Here is a 23,007-nt window from a genome sequence, read left to right as displayed (position 1 = left end):
AAACGAAGTTTCATAACGTTCTAAAAGTTATATCTTTTATTCGCCGATGATGTCACGTTATCCTGCCCACTATTTTCAGCACTGCATGTTCAAAATACTTAAACCAATAACTTTGTGTTTAAAGCGCCATTTTGAAACCTAGGTATTGTAAACGGATTGGTACAGAGCAAAGGATACCCACGGAGAGGGTTTGGAAAACAATTAAATTTGCAGACAAGATTTCTGATATACGGTAGAGATATGTTAATGAAATGCTATTGATAAAAAGCATATTTGGGGTAGTTAGTTAGTAACAGGCATACAAAATATTTACAGTGGCCCTTTAATTCCTACATTTTCTCCACATCACTTGCTGGAGTTAGTCGGACCCTTTTAACATTCCTACTAACTTTGGGCTGGATTACACAACGTTGATAAAAATGAGTTTGCTACAGAAAAAAGTAGCTTATTTGTTTTGTGATGGTAAATGCTAGAGTTTCCAAGATGCTAGGATTTACCATCACTAAAAATAAATAGGACTTTCAGTCATCACTTTATAAAAAAAATAAAGTGTTCTAATCTCACCCTTTCTGTGCTGAAGCCTCCTCGTGTAACTCAGCGGCACAGCATTTTGGGGTGATGTTTCCACCTCTAAGCCAATAGCTACGCTAGCATACAGAACACTGCCATATGACTAGCATGGCTATTGGTTTAGAGGTGGAAATGTCACCTTATTAAAAAAAGAGCACTATGCCATGGGCAGCCAGAGCTGTTGAGTTTAGCGGGGAGGCCGTGGCACAGAAAGGGTAAGTTTAGCACACTTTTTTATAAAGTGACAACTGAAAGTTCTATTTATTGTTACTGTTGGTAAATCCTAGCATTTTTAAAATGCCAAGATTAGCCATCACTTTAAGTAACAAGTCAGTTATCACTTACGTATTACACGATACTTGTAGGTAAAATCCCTCGCTCTTGCTACGTACATGTGGTCAAAGGTAGCGACAGCTTGATAAATAATACAAAGTTGTAGAGATTTGTAGTTTCAAGGAGTTTCAGTAACATATTTTGCTTGCATTAGCAACAGCTTTAGTTACTACAAGTCTATGGGGCCAAATTATCAAGCTCCGAATGAAGCAGCGGTCTAAAGAATACGATCAGGTTGATTGACACCCCCTGCTAGCGGCCAATCTCCAGGGCGCGGCATTGCACAAGCAGTTCACCAGAACTGCTTGTGCAATGATAAATGCAGACAGCGTATGCTGTCGGCATTTATCGATGTGCAGCGGACATGTTATGCTACATCGACTCACATTATGATAAATTAGCCCCCATGTGTTAGAGTTGGAGTGGGTTTGCCATAGGAACAAAGTAGCTGTAGTAGTTTTAAATATGATTGATTTTCCCTTATATCTTTCTAAGTTACACGGAATTATGATTGTATTTATATTTATAAAAAAGAACAGTTACACCTGCAATACCATCTTATTACATACAAAATAATTATAAATAATAAATATAAAATAATTAACTAATAATGTATGCACATATCACGCAAAAATTAAATTTGGTTTTGATAATATTTAATGGTGTCTTGACATATAAACCAAAGGAAAGATTAATTAATAAACGTAAGTTATAATATTTATTTAAAAAAAACAATAATGCAATCTTATCCAGTTCACCAACACAAGCATTCCACTAGTTTAATCTCTCAAGTTTTGGATCCACCCATAGCAAGAAGAGATATACCGACAGCTTATTAATTTGTAGCAAGCGTCGTATGATAAGTTTGCTACAAGGCATTTGGAAATCCCATTAAATTTATTGACAGCCGCAACCTCTGTCTACAAGAGCTCTTTGTAGCAAGTGACGTGTGATAGCCGAGGATTTGCTACTTGTAGCGAGTGCTGGTAAAAAGCTCTTGCTACAGGTAACTAACGTTGTGTAATCTAGCCCTTTGTTTGGTAATGTAAAGTATTGTTATGGGTTATCATATCCAATGCAGACAAGTCAGATAGTTGTTGGCTAATTTTAACTAACACATCTCTGCTCAATTGTTATGTGTTTATTATGTAATTTTATTGATATGGCATTGTGTAATCAACTCTTTACAATATTACAAATATAGGGGAATATAATACAGAAAAATGGATAAGAAAAATGAAACCAGCAGATTACAACATAATATTTAATGGAGGCCCTGCCCGAAGAGCTTACAATCTTCATATGTGACTTATTTGGGATTGTTTAGCACTGGAGTTCAGACTTACTTGTGCAGAGTCAAAACATATAACTGAGATTGCATTTACACTAAAAATGCTTCAGTCATTAGCTATGTTAACATCTCAGACATTAGAACAAATACAGAAAGGAAAAAGCATTGCCCAGTGGATATGAGACATAATTGGAAGGCTGATTGAGCAGAAAATATGTAAAATCATCATTTTGCGGTTTTCTAATATTATATAGTGGTTAATGTAGATGTGTTGCATACACAGAATAGCAATAGAATCAAACAGATAGGGTTACTCCAATGTGGGCAGAGCCAATAGGAAGAAATAAAAAGAAATAGTACTTATATTGGGATATGCAGTGGCACAAATGCATAAGATTAAAGGGACGCTGTACTTAAAAATGTTCTATCATCCATATAAAACATTAGCAGTAATGCTGCTCCTTCATACCGATAATAAAAGATGTTTGGGTACAATTTCCCTTTAAAGGGATTTTTATTTTTACCTTTTCAAGCACCCAAACAAACCAGTTAATTAATTCTGCACACCAATTAAGTGTCTCATTGTTAACTGCATGCATAAAACAACTGAGATGTCTGACACTTTCACATTCACCATGGATCTGTTGAATACACATGATGACCCACTTGTATTTTTTTCAAGTTGCCTAATATTTAAAGCCACAGCTGATGCACCAGAAATACAGAAAATGTCTCTGAATGGATAGCAAATTCATTATTGTGTTTGAACATACATTTGTATCCAAGTTCAAAGCTTTGTAACTACACAGGAAATGTTACCCTTTCAACTGGACTCCAAAACCCAAAACACTTACACAGTTTACTCTTAGGGACTCCATTTCAGACTGTTAGAGTTTATTATGCAAAACAAAAATCAAAAACTTGTTTTTGAATTAAAAAAAAATTTGTAATCAAACTGTCTGAATTAGAATAGTAGTAAGCTCACAAGTCCAGCTGTCCTGTTGATCGTTTTATGTAAAGATGTTACAGCTTACAGTGAATCAAGGGCATTTATGTAATTGTCTTCTTATTATTGTACTAAATAACTGTGTACTTAATGTTATATGTAATTGTCTTCTGATTATTGTACTATATAACTGTATTCTTAAAGGGACACTGAACACAATTTTTTTTCCTTTCATGAATCAGATAGAGCATGCAAATTTAAGAAACTTTCTAATTCACTCCTATTATCAAATTTTCTTTGTTCTCTTGATATCTTTATTTGAAAAAGATGGCATCTAAGGTTTTTTTTTTGGTGTTCAGTACTCTCGACAGCACTTTTTTAGTGGTGGATTTATTTATCCATCAATCAGCGCAAACAACCCATGTTGTTCACCAAAAATGGGCCGGCATTTAAACTTACATTCTTGCATTTCAAATAAAGATACCAAGAGAATGAAGAAAATGTGATAATAGGAGTAAATTACGAAAGTTACTTAAAATTTCATGCTCTATTTGAATCATGAAACTCTGGACAGCACTTTTTTTAATGGTGGATTTATTTATCCATCAATCAGCACGAACAACCCATGTTGTTCACCAAAAATGGGCCAGCATCTAAACTTACATTCTTGCATTTTAAATAAAGATACCAAGAGAATACTTAAAGTAAAGGTCAAGTTTCATCAATGAGTGCCCGGTTTTTAAAAATACTTTTAAAAACAGGGGCACTTTCATTGATGAAAATTAACATTGCACTGGATTTGAAGAAATACTTACCTTTTACTTCTGCAAATCCGGATCGACGATCCCTCTCCTTCTTCTTCCTGCTGTAGACCATAGCAATGACGAAACTGGCTTCCTCCAATCACAGCCGGGCATCACGAGCTGGACGCTCTGGGGTGCAAGCCATGATTGGAGGAAGCCGGTTTTCATCATTTCTGACGTCAGTACAGAGGAACTGAGGCTGAGATCTGCGATTCGGTTTTGCAGGAGTAAAAGGTAAGTATTTCTTCAAATCCAGTGCAACGTTAATTTTCATCAATGAAAGTGCCCCTGTTTTTAAAAGTATTTTTAAAAACCGGGCACTCATTGATGAAAATTGACCTTCACTTTAAACAACGCTGCGTAATATGTTGGCACTTTATAAATAATAATAATAATAAAAGGGACTAATAATAATAATAATAATAAAAGGGACAGTAAAAATTAAATTTTCATGATTCAAAGAGATTAATTTAAAACATATTTTCCATTTACTACTATGATTTGCTTTGTTCACTTGGTGTCTTGTTTAAAGGGACACTGAAACCAATTTTTTTTTCTTTCGCGATTCAGATAGAGCATGTAATTTTAAGCAACTTTCTAATTTACTCCTATTATCAAATTGTATTCATTCTCTTGGTATGTTTATTTGAAAAGCAGGAATGTAAGTTTAGATGCCGGCCCATTTTTGGTGAACAACCTGGGTTGTCCTTGCTGATTGGACAGCACCAATAAACTAGTGCTGTCCATGGTCCAAACCAACAATTTGTTGGCTCCTTAGCATAGATGCTTTCTTTTTCAAATAAAGATAGCAAGGGAACAAAGAAAATTGATAATAGAAGTAAATTAGAAAGTTGCTTAAAATTGCATGCTCTATCTGAATCATGAAAGAAAAAATTTGGGTTCAATGTCCCTTTAAGTATAAACCTTGGAGTTTGTGCATGTCATTAGTAACACTGTTTAACATAGTTTTAAAAATTGCTGCCATGGAGTGATAAAGACACGTGCATGCTCCTGAGGTCCTATGAGCCTACATAGGTTTACTCTTCAAGTGCACAAAGCAAATTTGACCAGAGAAAGAAATTGGGCAGGTTTATGGTCTGTCTGAATCATTTGGTGGTTGTGTGTGTTTAACTGCTTTCCTAATTGGCTGGCTGACTGGCTACAATAATTTATCTATGTGTTTAATAACATTGTGGGGTTTAACCCATATTAAGCTAGAGTCAGAAACTCAAGAAATAAGTGCTTTTCACTACATTTCTGCATTAGCCTGTCCCTAAAAACAGCCAAAGTTCTGTGCAATATAAGCAGAACTGTGTTGTTTTCCTATACTTGAATAGGTTAACATGTAAAAACCTTACCAAAACGGCTATCCCCAGAAAAACAAAAACTAACTGGTTTATTATTAATAACTGGCTAATACCATTTCACTAAATTGATCATTAACATTTTTATAGCATCCAAACAAAGGAACATTGTTATAATAATATTACATTTGATCAATGTTTAACAATTTAAAAGTATTGTTTGATCATTGTTTTAAGATTTGAAAGGCAAGATATGGGGGGCAAAACAGGACAACATGATTGTAAAGTTGTTGAATTAGATACATCTAAAAATCATTAGAAAACTGGTGTAAAAAATATTATCTGAATTGGAATGAATGTGTCTGAATTAAAAGTGGCTTATTGCACTATAAAGATATAGATCCCTCATTCTAAAAATACTTCACATGAACATTTTCAAAACAACAAATCAAATGTAAGAGGCAGGTTGTGCTTTGCATTTAGTAGCGAATGTTATATTATTGTTTAGTTGTGCAGCAGCCTTGAGCATAATATAAAGTACTCTTTTCAAATGCAACAATGAAAAAAAAAATACATCTAAATACATTTTGTTAAAACACTTTGGGCAACATTTACAATTCTTAAAAAAAAAGCTTTTTAATCAGTAAAAAAAAAAAAACAGATTTGAAATGGTGAATTTTGAAGAAAATCATTAGATACACATTATTTAATTGATTGTAAATGACCTATATATCATTTTAGTTATTACAAATTAGATTATAAGACATACCTCCCTCTGGAGCAGCATGAATACACATGCACATGATTGACTGTTGTGCATACTTGTGTATGCATGATACAGCATGAGTGGAGGTAAGTTATGGAATATAATTGTATTGCATAATATGTAACCAATATATTATAAAGGCTTATATAATGAAACACACTGTTATATTTGTGTATATTAAGCTAATGTTTGACTTTTTTTTAAACCTTTGAGTGCTAAGCATTTTCCCACCTGGGTGCTAAACTGAAATAATTATTTTTATTTTTGTTTAATATATTTTTTTAACTTTTTGACAAAATTCAGATCCGCAAGACATTCCGTTGGAAAGGCTAGGCGATTACCTTTCCAAAGGTGGGTCTTGGGAGTCTGTAGCTGCTTAGAGGCCTGAGATACAGGCTTCTAAGCAGCATGCCCCCTTTCCTTATACTTATTGTGATTTTTCAATAAAGTTGCGCGGTGACGTCATCACGTCATTGCGCGTGACATCACCGTACAAAACGTGAAGTCCTGGCAATGCCTGTCACTATACAGGTGCAATCGCCGGGGTAGGAGCCCCCAGATCTCTCTCCTGGTGGGAGAGTGCTAGCGACGGCTCTGAGTCGTAGTTAACACCTGACAGACAATTTGCAATGACTCAGAGCTGTCGTTAGCACTCAAGGGGTAATAGATTAATTAAATGTAATAGATAGTAATTCATTGGTATGACAAGAAAGACCAATGTGTGCATACAATTATGTATAGACTGAATAGGAGAAGGCTATAACATACCAGTATCCAGAGCTCTCAATTGTCCCACATTTTGCGGGACTGTCCTGGTTATCTTTTCAGTGGATCTTGCTTTGGATTTATCTCATATCTAATTAGTTTTAGTCTGAAATCTTCTAATTAATTGAAAATGGAGCTGATAAAAAGTTCAAAGTTTTTCATCACATTGTTTGAAGGTGTCTTTTGGTTCCAACAAATATCTTAAAGGGACATAATACTCATATGCTAAATCACTTGAAAGTGATGCAGCATAACTGTAAAAGGCTGACATGAAAATATCATCTGAGCATCTCTATGTAAAAAGGGAAGATATTTTACCTCAATATTTCTTCAGCTCACCAGTGTAAGTGCTCTGTGAACAGTTAGAGCTGCTGTAAAGCTGCAAGTTGAAAAGAAAAAACAAACAAAAACAAAAACCCACAATAGCTAATTAGCATGCATCAGCAGTGCTGAGGTTTTTCATTTCTTTGCTATCATCTCATGTGATTTCACTTACATCTCATGAGATTTCATAGTAAACTTCCTTAAACTGAATAGGAAAATAGCATGACTGTGCCTGCATGTGTCAGATGCACACTCCTATAGCATTTTACAGCTATGCTGCATCACTTTTAACATTTGGGTATCATGTCCCTTTAATACATTTAAAACAAACGTCATCCCTCTAGATTTGACTATGAAAAAGTAATCAATTAAGCTGATGCTTAATAACTCTTGCTAAAAAGAGTCTAACAAACAAATTAGCTGCCAGAGGTGAAACTCATTTTTTCTCAGCCAAGGAGTTTAAGTGTTCCATTGTAATACAGTGCATGGGGTTTAGCAAAATGTCAGCTCAGAAGATTCTCGCTGCTGGTGCCAACTATAACATATATTGTGTTACAGGACAGGCTGTAAAAAGTACATACTCTGCTAAACCATATAACATCAGACTTTTTAGCATGTTTTTCTTTAGTCTTTTCTAATTTAATTCTTATGTTGCCTTTTCTAAAAAAAAAATACTGGCACTACTGGCACTGGCGCAGAGAAAGTGCTGAGGACAAAGCCATTTCCCTGCTTATATACAAGTAAAAAAAATATTCATCTAATGGGAAAAAATGTGTAATCTCACATGAGAGGCAAACCTTTATTTGCACATGTGATTTATAGTTTTTTGTCTTTAAAGCCCATGGAGCTACTGGTAAATTTATGTTAATCATTGGATTATGTCCTATTCTGGGGGAGGGGAGGTATAAGCAAAATTTGAAAAAAATAAAAAGTATTTGCTCTTACAAAGTTGACAGCATGCTACTCACAGATCTGCCAGATACCCCTTAAGATATAATATACATGATTCATTGTATCCAATATTTTAGGATGATTAAAAAATATCTCTTCTGTTCAGGGAGCTGACACTGATAGAGATATATAGGGTTATATATATATAGGGTGACCATATTGCAAACATATGTATGGATATAAAATACGAGTTTGGAGGAAGGGGAATGCATCCAGCTACTCTTTAATTTCCACCCATACCCGGCTAGAAAAAGACATATATGTTACTGAGTCAACTATAAAAGAACAGAAATTGAATTATAGATTTTCATCCAGGTGAGCGACCTTCCAAGAGGAGAGTTCCTAGGTAGCTGCCTACTATGTTAAGAAACCCTCCACAAAGATAACTTACATACCTTCACAACCTCACCTTGTCTTCTGGCATTTTGGGGGGGGGGGGGGGGGGGATAGATTTGCTTATAAATTGAATGTCTATAATGCCAGTTGTCTATTTCAGTATGACATGCACAGCTGGTTTTCTAAATAGTGAGAATGTTACTAAATAAAATAATTAAGCATACAATAGTAATTCAATTAATTATATTCATTTTCCCAAAGGTGTTTCACGCACATTAGTTTAAGTATTTTTTGCTGCTAATACTGTATATAAGGACATGAACAGGAGAGTGCTGAATTGTCAGGATATATATTGATATATATAAATCAGACAGAGACTCCTTCTCAATTGAATTGTGTAGTTGTTTTTCTTGTATGGACTCTAAAGGTCACAATACACATCTAATTATGTGGTTCAGAGCTACAGGAACTGACAAGGTCTGTTAGTTTTTCTGTGGAAGAAAGTACTGTAGTTTTTTTAGCTGCCAAAGCAGGTGTGGGGCAACGTATACCAAGAACAGTTTCTCTTAATTGTATATATCAAACATATTTTTATCCATGTCCATACTGACAATTCTCTCCTGAGGACATGCAAAAAGTCTTGTGTCTCTATTACATGGATATCTAACCTAATGTTCGTGACTCCCCCAACACACTATATGTGTCTTAGCCAAGGGAATATTTGTAATCACTTTCACTGGACAAATTGACACAATATAATGCTTTGATACACTATCACTAGATGTTATAGTAAAAAAATGAGGCTCCAGTCGCAAATAACCAATCAACCCCTTCCCATTTATTCTCACCTGCATAGCTTATATATATAGTATAGTAGCATTGTTTTGTTGTATATTTTGATTAACTTAACATAATTTCAAAATATTTGGCACCACTGCCCTGTAACTTTTTTATATATATATATATAACTAGGCTCTCAGGTATCTTGCTTCATGTGAAAGGAATACAAAATAAATCTTAATTCTAAAAAATAAAGTCTTGAAAATGACTGAATCAATTTCTTGTTCCTAGCTAGGATGCCTAAAAAGAAAGAAACTACAACATTGAGCCTTTTTCAATTAATAAGCTTTTGTCATCGGTACTGTTTTTATCTCATGGTGTAGTAGATATATATATATATATATATATTTATATATAAAATTTTAAATTCTCATTTATAATCCAGTAGTTACCAAAGAGGGCTCCTCCCTGGCAGCCAAGTACTATCTACACTTCCTCCCACCCTAGAAGAACATTCAGAGTTATCACCTATCAAGTTTCAAACGATCAATGAAAGATGATATTCTTTGTATCCCTAAATTGGTCCTAGTTTGGATTTTATTATTTCCTTGTTTCTTTAACTTTCATGATTTCATACATTCATGCAGTTAGCTAACATAGATTTGTACATTGTTTTTGCAAACACAATACACTTCCATTGCCTTATAATATCTCTAACATCTATTTTTATGTTTTTATCTATGTAACTTTCCCTCATCTCTCCATCACTATTACTATTGCTTCCATAAGTTTCACAGACATCCATTTAGATTTATTCTAGGCTTGGTGTATTCCCATATCTAGTTTCTGTGCTATTTTGACAAATCAAATTTTATGCTGAACAAGGCAGGCTTTAAATGCGTGTTAAGAAATATTTTGAACCCAAGATTGGAGAGACAAAGTTGTGTTGATAATTATGAAGCCAAGAAGATATATGCTTTATATTGAGATTCAAGAAAGACATACTTCGTGTTTTAGACAACTGATGAGCTTGTAACAGTAATTTTTTAAAAGCTCACATTCTTCATGGAAATGCCCCATGTTTGACAATATGAAAGAACCATTTGTCTTTGACACATTATTTCATAAACAGCATCCTACAAAATCACAGCACGCGTGCCACTCGAACAACCAACACATTTCAGCAAAATAAAAAAAAGTGACCCATTTCATATGGAAGAAGCCTGCGGGTTATTGCTCTGATAACCATTTTCTTGCTAGAGAGAAAAATCAGCCCTCTATTGAAGAATCTCTCTCACCAGCAGGGTAGAGGTTAAGTATTGCTCTGCTGATTCCACCAGCAAATTTGTAGGATTGAGCAATTCTCCGCAGGAATCATCATTGAGAATTGGGCTGAGTTGTGGGTCACCCCACCAAGCAGTGAAAAGGGACAATATAGTTCAGGTGAAAGATGAAGTGTCACAGTCTATGACTTCTATCGACAGGTTGTGATTAGTGTTCTGCTCAGGATGCTTTGTGTGATGCGTTGAACAAAGTCACATGTTTTTCATGGTTGTCATCTTTAGATGAGGCAACTGGCGCAGCACAGTCCTTGGCTCCGCCCATTCACGTTTCCTGCATGAGTCCCTTCAGTGAGAAGGTGCAGTATGTGGTGTTTCCTCTTGTTTAACCAATCTGTATGTTTTTCTTTTTTTTTTTTTTTAAGTTTTTAATCCTTTTATTTTGCGACGTCAGATTTAATAAATTCTTTTCTTTTTATTATTACTTTTTTTTTTCAAACTTTAGATTTTTGTTGTTGTTACTTTGTTCCCCTCCCCTAAGGAACTTGAATGATACGTTGCATGTGTCAAAATTCAGCAAGGGGAAACAGAAGAGAGAGAAGGGTGAAGAAGGGGAGAATGGACAATGGCGCATGGTACAGACACTGAGGTGAACCACTGTTTCCATCATGTACAGCTCCAGGACCTGCAGAGATAAAAAGAGAAAAGAAATAAAACACTGAGAAGAAGAAAAAATAACCAAAAGAAAACTAGTGATTAAATAAAGTACTATGTATGGGGCAAAGATAGAAAATAATTTGTTTGTTTATAGGGCAATTTTACAGCGCTAAACAAATACTTGTAATAAAGGGTGATGCCTCATCTGGACGCAGCATGAGAGAAAAAAAAGTCATCTTGCATTAAATACAGTAGAATTTCATAACAAAAAAGTGCATAATGAAAAGACAATGCACTTTTTTGTTATGGAATTCTGTGCCTTTAACATACATCATTTGTCATTCATCAAGATTACTGTGTTCATAGAAGACAATATTTTCATAAGAATGTTTATAAACTGCCAATAAATCCTTAAAAGTACCCTTAATTCAACAAGTATTAAATAGTCTTCTTTAGGTATCTTTTGTTGAAAAGCATATATAGGTAGGCTCGGGAGCAGCAATGAACTATTGGGAACTAGCTGCTGATTGGTGGTTGCACATATATGCTTCTTATCATTAGTTCACCAAATGTATTCAGATAGCGCCTAGCAATGCATCAACAAAGAATAAAATGTAGCAAACAAAGAAAATGAAGTAAATTTGACTGGATCTACAGGGGAGACATCTGAACCAGAGACAATTATGCAATATCCAGGAAGGTTGGGAGGTTGGAATATATACTTTTGGAATCCACTGTAAGAAAAGCACATTTGTTTAAAAATAAAAAGCTCTATTAAAATATATTTTTTTCTTTTCATAGTAGAATGCCACTTTAAACATAACATTTTTAACTTAATATAAAGTTGCATTAATAATTTTAATAGTTTATTTGTCTTTAAAAGACATTTCAGTTTTACAGTCACAAGTCTTTTGATAAACAAAGAAGACAACAAGAGCTTATATAAACCGAGAGCCAAAAATAATAAAAAAAAAAAATAATAAATGGTATAAGGGCAAAAATATAATACAGAAACAGCCAATTAGCAAATGTTTAGGCAATTAACAAATATTTGCGTGTTGGCCAATGCAATTAACAGCGATCATAAATCTGCCTACAAGTGCAAAGCTCATTAATCTTTTACAGATCAATCAGCATTTGACACAGAACTAGAAATAAAATACAAAGATAATAGGAAATCACACACATTTTCTATGAGTAAGTTTCCTTATGGGTTTTTTCGTTCTAAAACACAAGCTTTAAAAAACGTACCTTATCTTTTATCAACAGGAAACAGAATCAAATTTCAAAACATTGAATTCCATTCTTTAATACAAGCAATCACAATAAGATTTGTATTGCATCTAGCTACATGTTTTATGATATCTCTATCAACAGAAACTGAAAGTAAAATAATACAAGCATATGCTTGAATAGAAAGAAGTTATTTACAAGCTGTTCTGCAAACATTGCAAATAATTATTACCATTCTCAGTGTGAAAGCTATGGCACAGAATACCCATAAACATTTGCTGGTCATCCTTGTATCCTTAGAAAACGTTATTAAGAATTTCCTTAGTACTGCACATACAGCAATTTTGTCAGTAAGATTTGTAACAACCCTTTTGGCCCCATCAGTGTAAATTGTCAACAGATTAGGAACTCCTCATCTGATATAAAGACATATGTTTTGGTTAAAGAATGCACAACTGCAACACCTTGTACAGACCTCTCCATAAAGCAGTAATTTTTTAAGAGCCCAAACTACTTTTGAGGAACTATGGCTATTGGAACATATATCTAGAGCAATTTTAGCCATCTCTAGACAACTTCTAACTCAAAAAAACTTAAACATACATCCACAATTCTTTACCCAAAATTAATTAAATATAAACTTAGAAGGTAAACTATGGCAAAAAAAATATACTAAGAAATCCTCCTTTTTACTGTGAGTACTAGATATGAATCACAAACTCCTACTCAGGTGGTATTTAGGAGAGATGGCTTGCATTTGGATGTTAAAGGAACAGAGTATCTGGGAGAGGAGTTCAAATGCTTCATTAGAAATCATTTAAATGAATAAAGGGGGGTAGCATTAATATATCCACCTGCCCCCCACAGCATGCCAAAACTGTTAGTCCAAGTAACAATTCTAGAAATTCTAGTAGAAAAATTCTTTGTGCCATGAGCACAAATGCTCGCAGCTTAGGAAATAAATTACCTGAACTCATTTCAATAATGACTAGGGAAAACTTGGATTTAGTAGCTATAACAGAAACATGGTACAATGATTTGCATGGTTGGGACATAGTCATACCTGGATACAGGTTATTTAAAAAGAACACAGAAATGTGGAGGAGTTGCTCTGTATGTAAATCAAATATAAAGGTTACTGAAATTGTAGGAACAAATGATGAGGTGGAAAGTATTTGGGTGACTTTGGAAATTGGAGATAAAAATGTGTTTAGAATAGGGGTTGTATATAGGCCTCCATTGCAGGATGAAAAACTGGACAATCTGTTATTAGAAGAAATAACCAAAATGACCATGAAGGGTAAGGTTATAGTACTGAGGGACTTTAATTTGCCAGATATAGACTGGAAGATTCCTTCTGCTAGATCAGCTAGAAGCAGGTATATTCTCGAATCTCTGCTAGGGGAATCACTTGAGCAATTAGTCAAGGAACCAACTCGTAAGGAAGCTATATAAGATCTAATACTTACAAACAGTGATACAGTTTCAGTTGTGTCTGTAGGTGAGAACTTGGGATCCAGTGATCATCAATCTGTTTGGTTTAGTATTCATGTGCAGGAACTGTCCACCCAGACTAAAACAAAAGTTTTACAGGCCCATTTATCAAAGGGCTTGCGGACCTGATCCGACACTGCGGATCAGGTCCGCAAGACCTCGCTAAATGTGGAGAGCAATACGCTCTCCGCATTTAACATTGCACCAGCAGCTCACAAGAGCTGTCAATCAACAAGAGCTGTCACAAGAGCTGTCAATCAACCCGATCGTATTCGATCGGGTTGATGTCCGGCGATTCCTGTCCACCTGCTCAGAGCAGGCGGACAGGGTTATGGAGCAGCGGTCTTTAGACCGCTGCTTCATAAGTTGTGTTTCTGGTGAGTCTGAAGACTCGCCAGAAACACGGCCCTTCAAGCTCCATACGGAGCTTGATAAATGGGCCTGCTAGACTTTAGGAAGGCAGATTTTTCATTAATGGGAGAATAGCTAAAAAAAATATTTAAAAGGGAAAACTCTTATTACAGGGGTTCAAGAACAGTGGGAATTTGTGAAAGGTGCCATTTTAGATGCAATCGCACACTGTATTAGACATGTCTGTAAAAGTAAAAGAAAGTGGAAACCAATTTGGTTTTCCAAAGAAGTAGCACATGCTGTAAAGACAAAAAAGATAGCTTATAAAAATTACAGACACACACAAGCAGATGACGATATGAAAATATGGAGACTCCAACAAAAAAAGACTAAGCAGTTAATTAGGAAGGTTAAAGTTCATGCAGAAGAGAAGATAGCACAGTCAGTAAAACATGGGGGACAAAACATTCTTTAGATATATCAGTGAAAGAAGAAAAAATAAGGTAGGAATAGTAAAATTGAAAGCAGTTGATGGTAGAATAATAGAAGGAGATAAGCAGATTGCAGACTGTCTGATGATTACTTCTGTTCTGTTTTCACAAAAGATTGTGAAAATACAATGTCTACATTAAGGGAGGCTACGAAAAATAGAAACAAGCTTAACAGTAATCTTTTTACAGAGGATGAGGTTTTGTTAGCATTATCAAAAATAAATGTTAAAAAGGCAGTGGGTCCTGATGATATTCATCCAAGGGTTTTAAAAGAACTTCGATCAGTGCTATCTGTCCAATTAACTGATCTGTTTAATCAGTCACTATTAACAGGAGCTGTCCCAGATGATTGGAGAATAGCAAATGTAATACCTCTTCATAAAAAGGGCAGTAGAAAAGAATCCGGTAACTACAGGCCAGTTAGTTTAACTTCAGTAGTAGGGAAATCAATGGAAAGCATCTTAAAAGAAAGAATTATGACTTACATAAAGACAAACAATTTAGAGGACCAAAATCAGCATGGTTTTACTTCAGGGAGATCATGTCAGACTAATCTAATTGACTTCTTTGATTATGTAACAAAAGTATTCGACAAGGGTGGAGCAGTTGATGTAGCATATCTAGATTTCAGCAAAGCATTTGACACCGTCGCACACAATAAACTAATTCACAAACTGTATCTCCTTGGTCTAGATTCAAAAATTGTGAACTGGGTGGAATGCTGGCTTAAGGACAGAAAACAAAGTGTCTTAGAAAATGGAGTTCATTCAGCAGAGGGGGCTGTTACTAGTGGTGTTCCTCAGGGGTCAGTTCTGGGGCCTGTTTTGTTCAACATATTTATCTGTGATATCAGCAAAGGGCTACAGGGGAAAGTATGTCTGTTTGCAGATGATACAAAAATTTGTAACAGAGTGGATGTTCCAGGGGGGTAGACAAAATGAGAAGTGATATATAACAATTGGAGGATTGGACAAACAACTGGGATCTAAAGTTTAACACAGCAAAGTGTAAAATAATGCATCTAGGAAAGAAAAATCCAAATGTTAATTACAGACTCAATGACACTTTACTGACTGTTATCGATGAGGAACAGGACTTGGGAATTATTATTTCAGATGATTTAAAACTTAAACAATGTAGTAATGCAGCAAGTAAGGCTAGCAGAATGCTTGAATGTATTGGTAGAGGTATTTGCAGCAGAAATAGTAAGGTTCTTCTGCCACTTTATAGATCATTAGTTAGGCCTCATCTTGAGTATTGTGTGCAGTTCTGGAGGCCATATCTTCAGAAGGATATTAACAAACTTGAATCTGTGCAAAGGAGGGCTACAAAAATGGTACATGGTCTAAAAAATAAAACTTACCAGGATAGGCTCAATGACCTAAATATGTATAGCTTAGAGGAGAGAAGGGAAAGAGGTGATATGATAGCAACTTTCAAGTATGTTAAAGGGCTTAGTAAAACTGAGGCTGTGGGTATTTTACATAAAATGGAAAATTCAAGAAAAAGGGGTTAAGGGGCGTGAGCTTAAAGGGACACTGAACCCAAAATTTATCTTTCGTAATTCAGATAGAGCATGCAATTTTAAGCAACTTTCTAATTTACTCCTATTATAATTTTTTCGTCATTCTGTTGCTATCTTTATTTGAAAATGAAGGCATCTAAGCTTTTTGTTTGGTTCAGACCTCTGGACAGCAATTTTTTATTGGTGGATGAATTTATCCACCAATCAGCAAGAACAACCTAGGTTGTTCACCAAAAATGGGCCAGCATCTAAACTTAAATTCTTGCATTTCAAATAAAGAAACCAAGAGAATGAAGAAAATTTGATAATAGGAGTAAATTAGAAAGTTGCTTAAAATTTCATGCTCTATCTGAATCATGAAGGAAACAATTTGGGTTCAGTGTCCCTTTAAGCTAAAGGGTAGTAGATTCAGGAGTAATTTGAGGAAGCACTACTTTACAGAAAGAGTGATTGATTTATGGAATAAACTTCCTCAAGAGGTAGTAGCGACAAACACTGTGTGGGACTTTAAAAATGCATGGGACAAGCATAAGGCTATCCTACAAACTAAATAAGTTTATACTGTTAGGTAATATCAAGCAGACTTGCTGTGCCTATGGCTTTTATCTGCTGTCAATATCTATTTAATGCCAGCGAGACTCAAAAATATTTATTATTATTCTTTATTTATAAAGCGCCAACAGATTCTGCAGCGCTGTCCATGGGTAACAAAGGTAAAAGGACAGTACAATATGAGACACCAGACAAAATTTAACAAACAAATACAGGGGGAATTGGGAGCCCTGTTCCCGTGGGAACTTACAATCTAAATGGGTAGGGTGAGAAACATGAGGTGGGGACAGCAAAGGTGGGAATGATGTTAGTGTACAGTTAGATGAGGGCAACTATTAGGCAAGTAGAATTCATTAGTTGCTGATTTGGTGATAAGCTTCCCTGAACAAGAAGGTCTTTAGGGAGCGTTTAAAAGAGGAGAGGTTGAAGGAAAGTCTGACAGCTCGAGGAAGTGCGTTCCAGAGGGTTGGTGCCGCACGAGAGAAGTCCTATAGTCTAGCATGAGAGGAAGTGATGGTAGAAGAGGCGAGGAGTAGATCATTGTCGGATCTTAGGGGGCGGCCTGGAGTATATCTGTTGATGAGTGACGACAGGTATGGAGGGGGGCTGCATTGGTAAGGGCTTTGTAGGTCAGAGTGAGAATTTTGAATTTAATTCTGCTGTGAATGGGGCGCCAGTGAAGGGACTCACAGAGGGGTGCAGCTGATACAGAGTGTCGGGAGAGGTAGATTAGCCTACCAGAGGCATTTAGGATGGATTGAAGGGGGGAGAGGCAGGAGACAGGAAGGCGAGTTAGTAGGTTGTTACAGTAGTCAAGCCGGGAAATTACTCAGGAATGGATTAGCTGTTTAGTAGTTTCAGCACTCAGAAAAGGACGAATTTTGGAGATATTGTGTAGGTGGTTGCGACAGCATGAAGAGAGCAATTGGATGTGGGGTATGAAGGACAGATTGGAGTCAAGTGTAACTCCTAGGCAGCGGACTTGGGGTGATGGGGAGATAGTGGTGTCACCAACAGTGATAGTAAAGTTAGAAACTGGAATAGAATTAGATGGGGGGATTAGAAGAAGATCAGTCTTAGACGTGTTGATTTTTAGGTGGTGAGAGGCCATCCAGGAAGAACTGCCAGATAAGCAGTTGCTGATGTGGGAAAGGACAGAAGGAGAGAGTGCAGGGGTGGATAGGTAGATCTGAGTATCATCAGCATAGAGGTGATAGTTGAAGCCATAGCTACTGATAAGTTTACCCAGTGAGGAAGTACAAATAGAGAAGAGTAGAGGGCCTAGAACAGAGCCTTGAGGTACTCCAACAGACAGAGGCAATGGAGAGGAGGAGTCCCCAGCAAATGAGACAGAAAAGGACATATTAGAGCTAAGAGTGGATCCAGGAGAGGACAATGCCACAGAGCACCCTCATGTATCAAATTCCTGTTGGCGTGGCTGTGGAACAAAGGGTACTTTGCCCCCCATTTGGTGGCAATGCCCGTTTACAAAAACTTTTTGGAAGTCAATAGAAAAAAAACTTTTCAATCACTACTGGGACCTCACATTGCCTTGACTCCATTAACTGTTTAGACTGAGCCTATTTAGAATTGGACTTAACAGTGCTAAACTACTCATTGCCCAAAAATGAAATCTCCACATCTCCCATCCCATAAAGAGTGGAGATATAAGACTACATAGCTTTTGTCTCTGTAGGAATACCGTTATTTTAAAATAAAAAAGATGACTTTTTACTATGATATTCTATTGGCAGCGTAAGTGGAGCGCTAATATAGCTTTCATGAAATCAATATATAGCAATCCAATTGTCACTTTAGCCTATAGAGGGCCAGATTATAAGTATTTAGTGTGACCTCTCCTTACACTTAAAGGACCAGTCAACACAGTAGATTTCCATAATCAACAAATGCAAGATAACAAGACAATGCAATAGCACTTAGTCTGAACTTCAAATGAGTAGTAGATTTTTTTCTGACAATTTTAAAAGTTATGTCTTTTTCCACTCCCACTGTACCATGTGACAGCCATGAGCCAATCACAAATGCATACACGTACCATGTGACAGCAATCAGCCATTCACAAATGCATACACATACCATGTGACAGCCATCAGTCAATAACAAATGCATACACACTTATTCTTGCACATGCTCAGTAGGAGCTGGTGACTCAAAATGTTTAAATATAAAAAGACTGTGCACATTTTGTTAATGGAAGTAAATTGGAAAGTTGTTTAAAATTGCTTGCTCTATCTGAATAATGAAAGTTTAATTTTGATTGAGTGTCCCTTTAAGCAATAGCAGGAGCCTGGCTCTCATAATCCTAAATGGAACTCTAATTAATATCATTGCTAACACCTGTATTTTTCCTACTATTTCATGTCAAAATGACACACACACACACATACATATACACATACATACATAAATACACACATATTCATATACACACATAGTTATACATACCCAGTACATACATACATACATATACATACACACACATCCTTATACACACATGTACTTACACAAACACACCCAGTACATACACACATAGTTATACACACACACACACACACAGTTGTTTAAAATTGCTTGCTCTATCTGAATAATGAAAGTTTAATTTTGATTGAGTGTCCCTTTAAGCAATAGCAGGAACCTGGCTCTGATAATCCTAAATGGAACTCTAATTAATATCATTGCTAACACCTGTATTTTTCCTACTATTTCATGTCAAAATGACACACACACACACACACATACATATACACATACATACATAAATACACACATATTCATATACACACATAGTTATACACACCCAGTACATACATACATATACACACACATCCTTATACACACATGTACTTACACAAACACACCCAGTACATACACACATAGTTATACACACACACACAGTACATACATACATATACATACACATATATCCTTACAAACACATGTACTTACATGCACGGGTCCATACATACACATCCTTATACACACATGTACTTAAACACACAAACCCAGTACATACATACATACATACATATACATACACACACATTCTTATACACACATGTACTTACATGCACGGGTCCATACATACACATCCTTATACACACATGTACTTACACACACACCCATTACATACATACATACACATGTACTTACACACACAGTTCATACATAATATATATATATATATAATAATAACTAGTATTTATATAGCGCCTTTCTCCCAGTGGGACTCGGGTGCTTTTTCAGTGCTCGCTCTTGGAATTAACCAAATCGGCAGCTGAATAGTAATAGTTGTTATTATTTATCGACCTCAGAAGGATGAAGGGCATTTACCCACTGAGCTACCTCACCAGTGTTTTATTTTTTTTATATATATATATATATATATAGTAGGGTGAGGGTTTTTGGTAGTTGCGCCACAACAAGAGTGTAGTAGTTAAATACCCTTAGAGGATGTCCAGTGCCTGCTGCTATTAGTGTTGTCTGATTCCTCCTGAGTCAGACTAGAATTGTGAGATTTGTGATAGAGAGTATTTTTTCTAATAGCGCTTGCAGAAGATGTTCCTCATAGGTAAGAAATTGGAGAGAGGAAAACAAAAATGGGAAATTTTTCCCAGATGAATATGGGTAATGAAAGGTAATTAAAGACAATAATAAATGCTCACCTGTTAGATCACAGGGACCAGCAATCAACGACGAATGGAAATGGATGGTGTGTATAAACACCAAAATTCAAGGATAGGACACAAAAACAAATAAATATGTGCCCCAAAGGGATGTCAATATGTATATTGATATCTCCTAATAATGATACAAGCCTGTTTCGTTCTTTTTAGAACTCATCAGTAGGAGATAGATTTCTATCTCCTACTGATGAGTTCTAAAAAGAACGAAACAGGCTTGTATCATTATTAGGAGATATCAATATACATATTGACATCCCTTTGGGGCACATATTTATTTGAATTTTGGTGTTTATACACACCATCCATTTCCATTCGTCGTTGATTGCTGGTCCCTGTGATCTAACAGGTGAGCATTTATTATTGTCTTTAATTACCTTTCATTACCCATATTCATCTGGGAAAAATTTCCCATTTTTGTTTTCCTCTCTCCAATTTCTTACCTATGAGGAACATCTTCTGCAAGCGCTATTAGAAAAAATACTCTCTATCACAAATCTCATATATATATATATATATATATATATATATATACATACACAGCCTTATATACCCATAGTTATACACACACACCCAGTACATACATACACACATGTACTTACACACACACACCCAGTACATACATAAATATATATACATGCACAGCCTTTTACACCCAGTTATACACACACACAGTACATACATACATATCCTTATACACACATGTACTTACACACACACACACCGTATGTACATAAATATATATACAAGCACAGCCTTATACACCCAGTTATACACACACACCCAATATATGCATAGATACATAAACACACATGTACTTACACACACGCACAGTACATACATACATACACATCCTTATACACACTCCCTTATACACACACATGTACTTACACACACACAGTACATACATAAATAAATATTTATACACACACAGTCTTGTACACCCATAGTTATACACACACACACACACAGTACATACATACATACACACACACGTACTTACACACACCCAGTACATACATACACACCCTTATACACACGTGTACTTACACACACACACACACACACACACACAGTATATACATACATACACACCCTTATACACACATGTACTTACACACACACAGTACATACATAAATACAGGGAGTGCAGAATTATTAGGCAAATGAGTATTTTGACCACATCATCCTCTTTATGCATGTTGTCTTATTTCAAGCTGTATAGGCTCAAAAGCCTACTACCAATTAAGCATATTAGGTGATGTGCATCTCTGTAATGAGAAGGGGTGTGGTCTAATGACATCAACACCCTATACCAGGTGTGCATAATTATTAGGCAACTTCCTTTCCTTTGGCAAAATGGGTCAAAAGAAGGACTTGACAGGCTCAGAAACGTCAAAAATAGTGAGATATCTTGCAGAGGGATGAAGCACTCTTAAAATTGCAAAGCTTCTGAAGCGTGATCATCGAACAATCAAGCGTTTCATTCAAAATAGTCAACAGGGTCGCAAGAAGCGTGTGGAAAAACCAAGGCGCAAAATAACTGCCCATGAACTGAGAAAAGTCAAGCGTGCAGCTGCCAAGATGCCACTTGCCACCAGTTTGGCCATATTTCAGAGCTGCAACATCACTGGAGTGCCCAAAAGCACAAGGTGTGCAATACTCAGAGACATGGCCAAGGTAAGAAAGGCTGAAAGACGACCACCACTGAACAAGACACACAAGCTGAAACGTCAAGACTGGGCCAAGAAATATCTCAAGACTGATTTTTCTAAGGTTTTATGGACTGATTAAATGAGAGTGAGTCTTGATGGGCCAGATGGATGGGCCCGTGGCTGGATTGGTAAAGGGCAGAGAGCTCCAGTCCGACTCAGACGCCAGCAAGGTGGAGGTGGAGTACTGGCTTGGGCTGGTATCATCAAAGATGAGCTTGTGAGGCCTTTTCGGGTTGAGGATGGAGTCAAGCTCAACTCCCAGTCCTACTTCCAGTTTCTGGAAGACACCTTCTTCAAGCAGTGGTACAGGAAGAAGTCTGCATCCTTCAAGAAAAACATGATTTTCATGCAGGACAATGCTCCATCACACTCGTCCAAGTGCTCCACAGCGGCTATCAAGAAAGGGTATAAAAGAAGAAAATCTATTGACATGGCCTCCTTGTTCACCTGATCTGAACCCCATTGAGAATCTGTGGTCCATCATCAAATGTGAGATTTACAAGGAGGGAAAACAGTACACCTCTCTGAACAGTGTCTGGGAGGCTGTGGTTGCTGCTGCACGCAATGTTGATGGTGAACAGATCAAAACACTGACAGAATCCATGGATGGCAGGCTTTTGAGTGTCCTTGCAAAGAAAGGTGGCTATATTGGTCACTGATTTGTTTTTGTTTTGTTTTTGAATGTCAGAAATGTATATTTGTGAATGTTGAGATGTTATATTGGTTTCACTGGTAAAAATAAATATTTGAAATGGGTATATATTTGTTTTTTGTTAAGTTGCCTAATAATTATGCACAGTAATAGTCACCTGCACACACAGATATCCCCCTAAAATAGC

General features: G+C 36.1%; 1 protein-coding gene across 2 annotated transcripts in view; it reads right to left on the bottom strand.

Moving 5' to 3' along the window:
* Positions 1–1,542: 1,542 nt before the first annotated feature.
* LOC128639231 (neurotrimin) overlaps positions 1,543–23,007 on the bottom strand; it is an 878,190-nt gene continuing 856,725 nt past the window's right edge. For both annotated transcript variants that reach the window (XM_053691506.1, XM_053691507.1), the window contains one exon: positions 1,543–11,134. In XM_053691506.1, coding sequence (XP_053547481.1) covers positions 11,016–11,134 — 119 coding nt within the window. In that variant the 3' untranslated portion in view covers positions 1,543–11,015. The remainder of the gene's footprint in view (positions 11,135–23,007) is intronic.

Source organism: Bombina bombina, chromosome 8 (genome assembly GCF_027579735.1).
Source record: "Bombina bombina isolate aBomBom1 chromosome 8, aBomBom1.pri, whole genome shotgun sequence".
Taxonomy (NCBI): Eukaryota; Metazoa; Chordata; class Amphibia; order Anura; family Bombinatoridae; genus Bombina; species Bombina bombina.
Note: the sequence above shows the minus strand (reverse complement) of the source record. Positions and strands in the feature narration are given on the sequence as shown.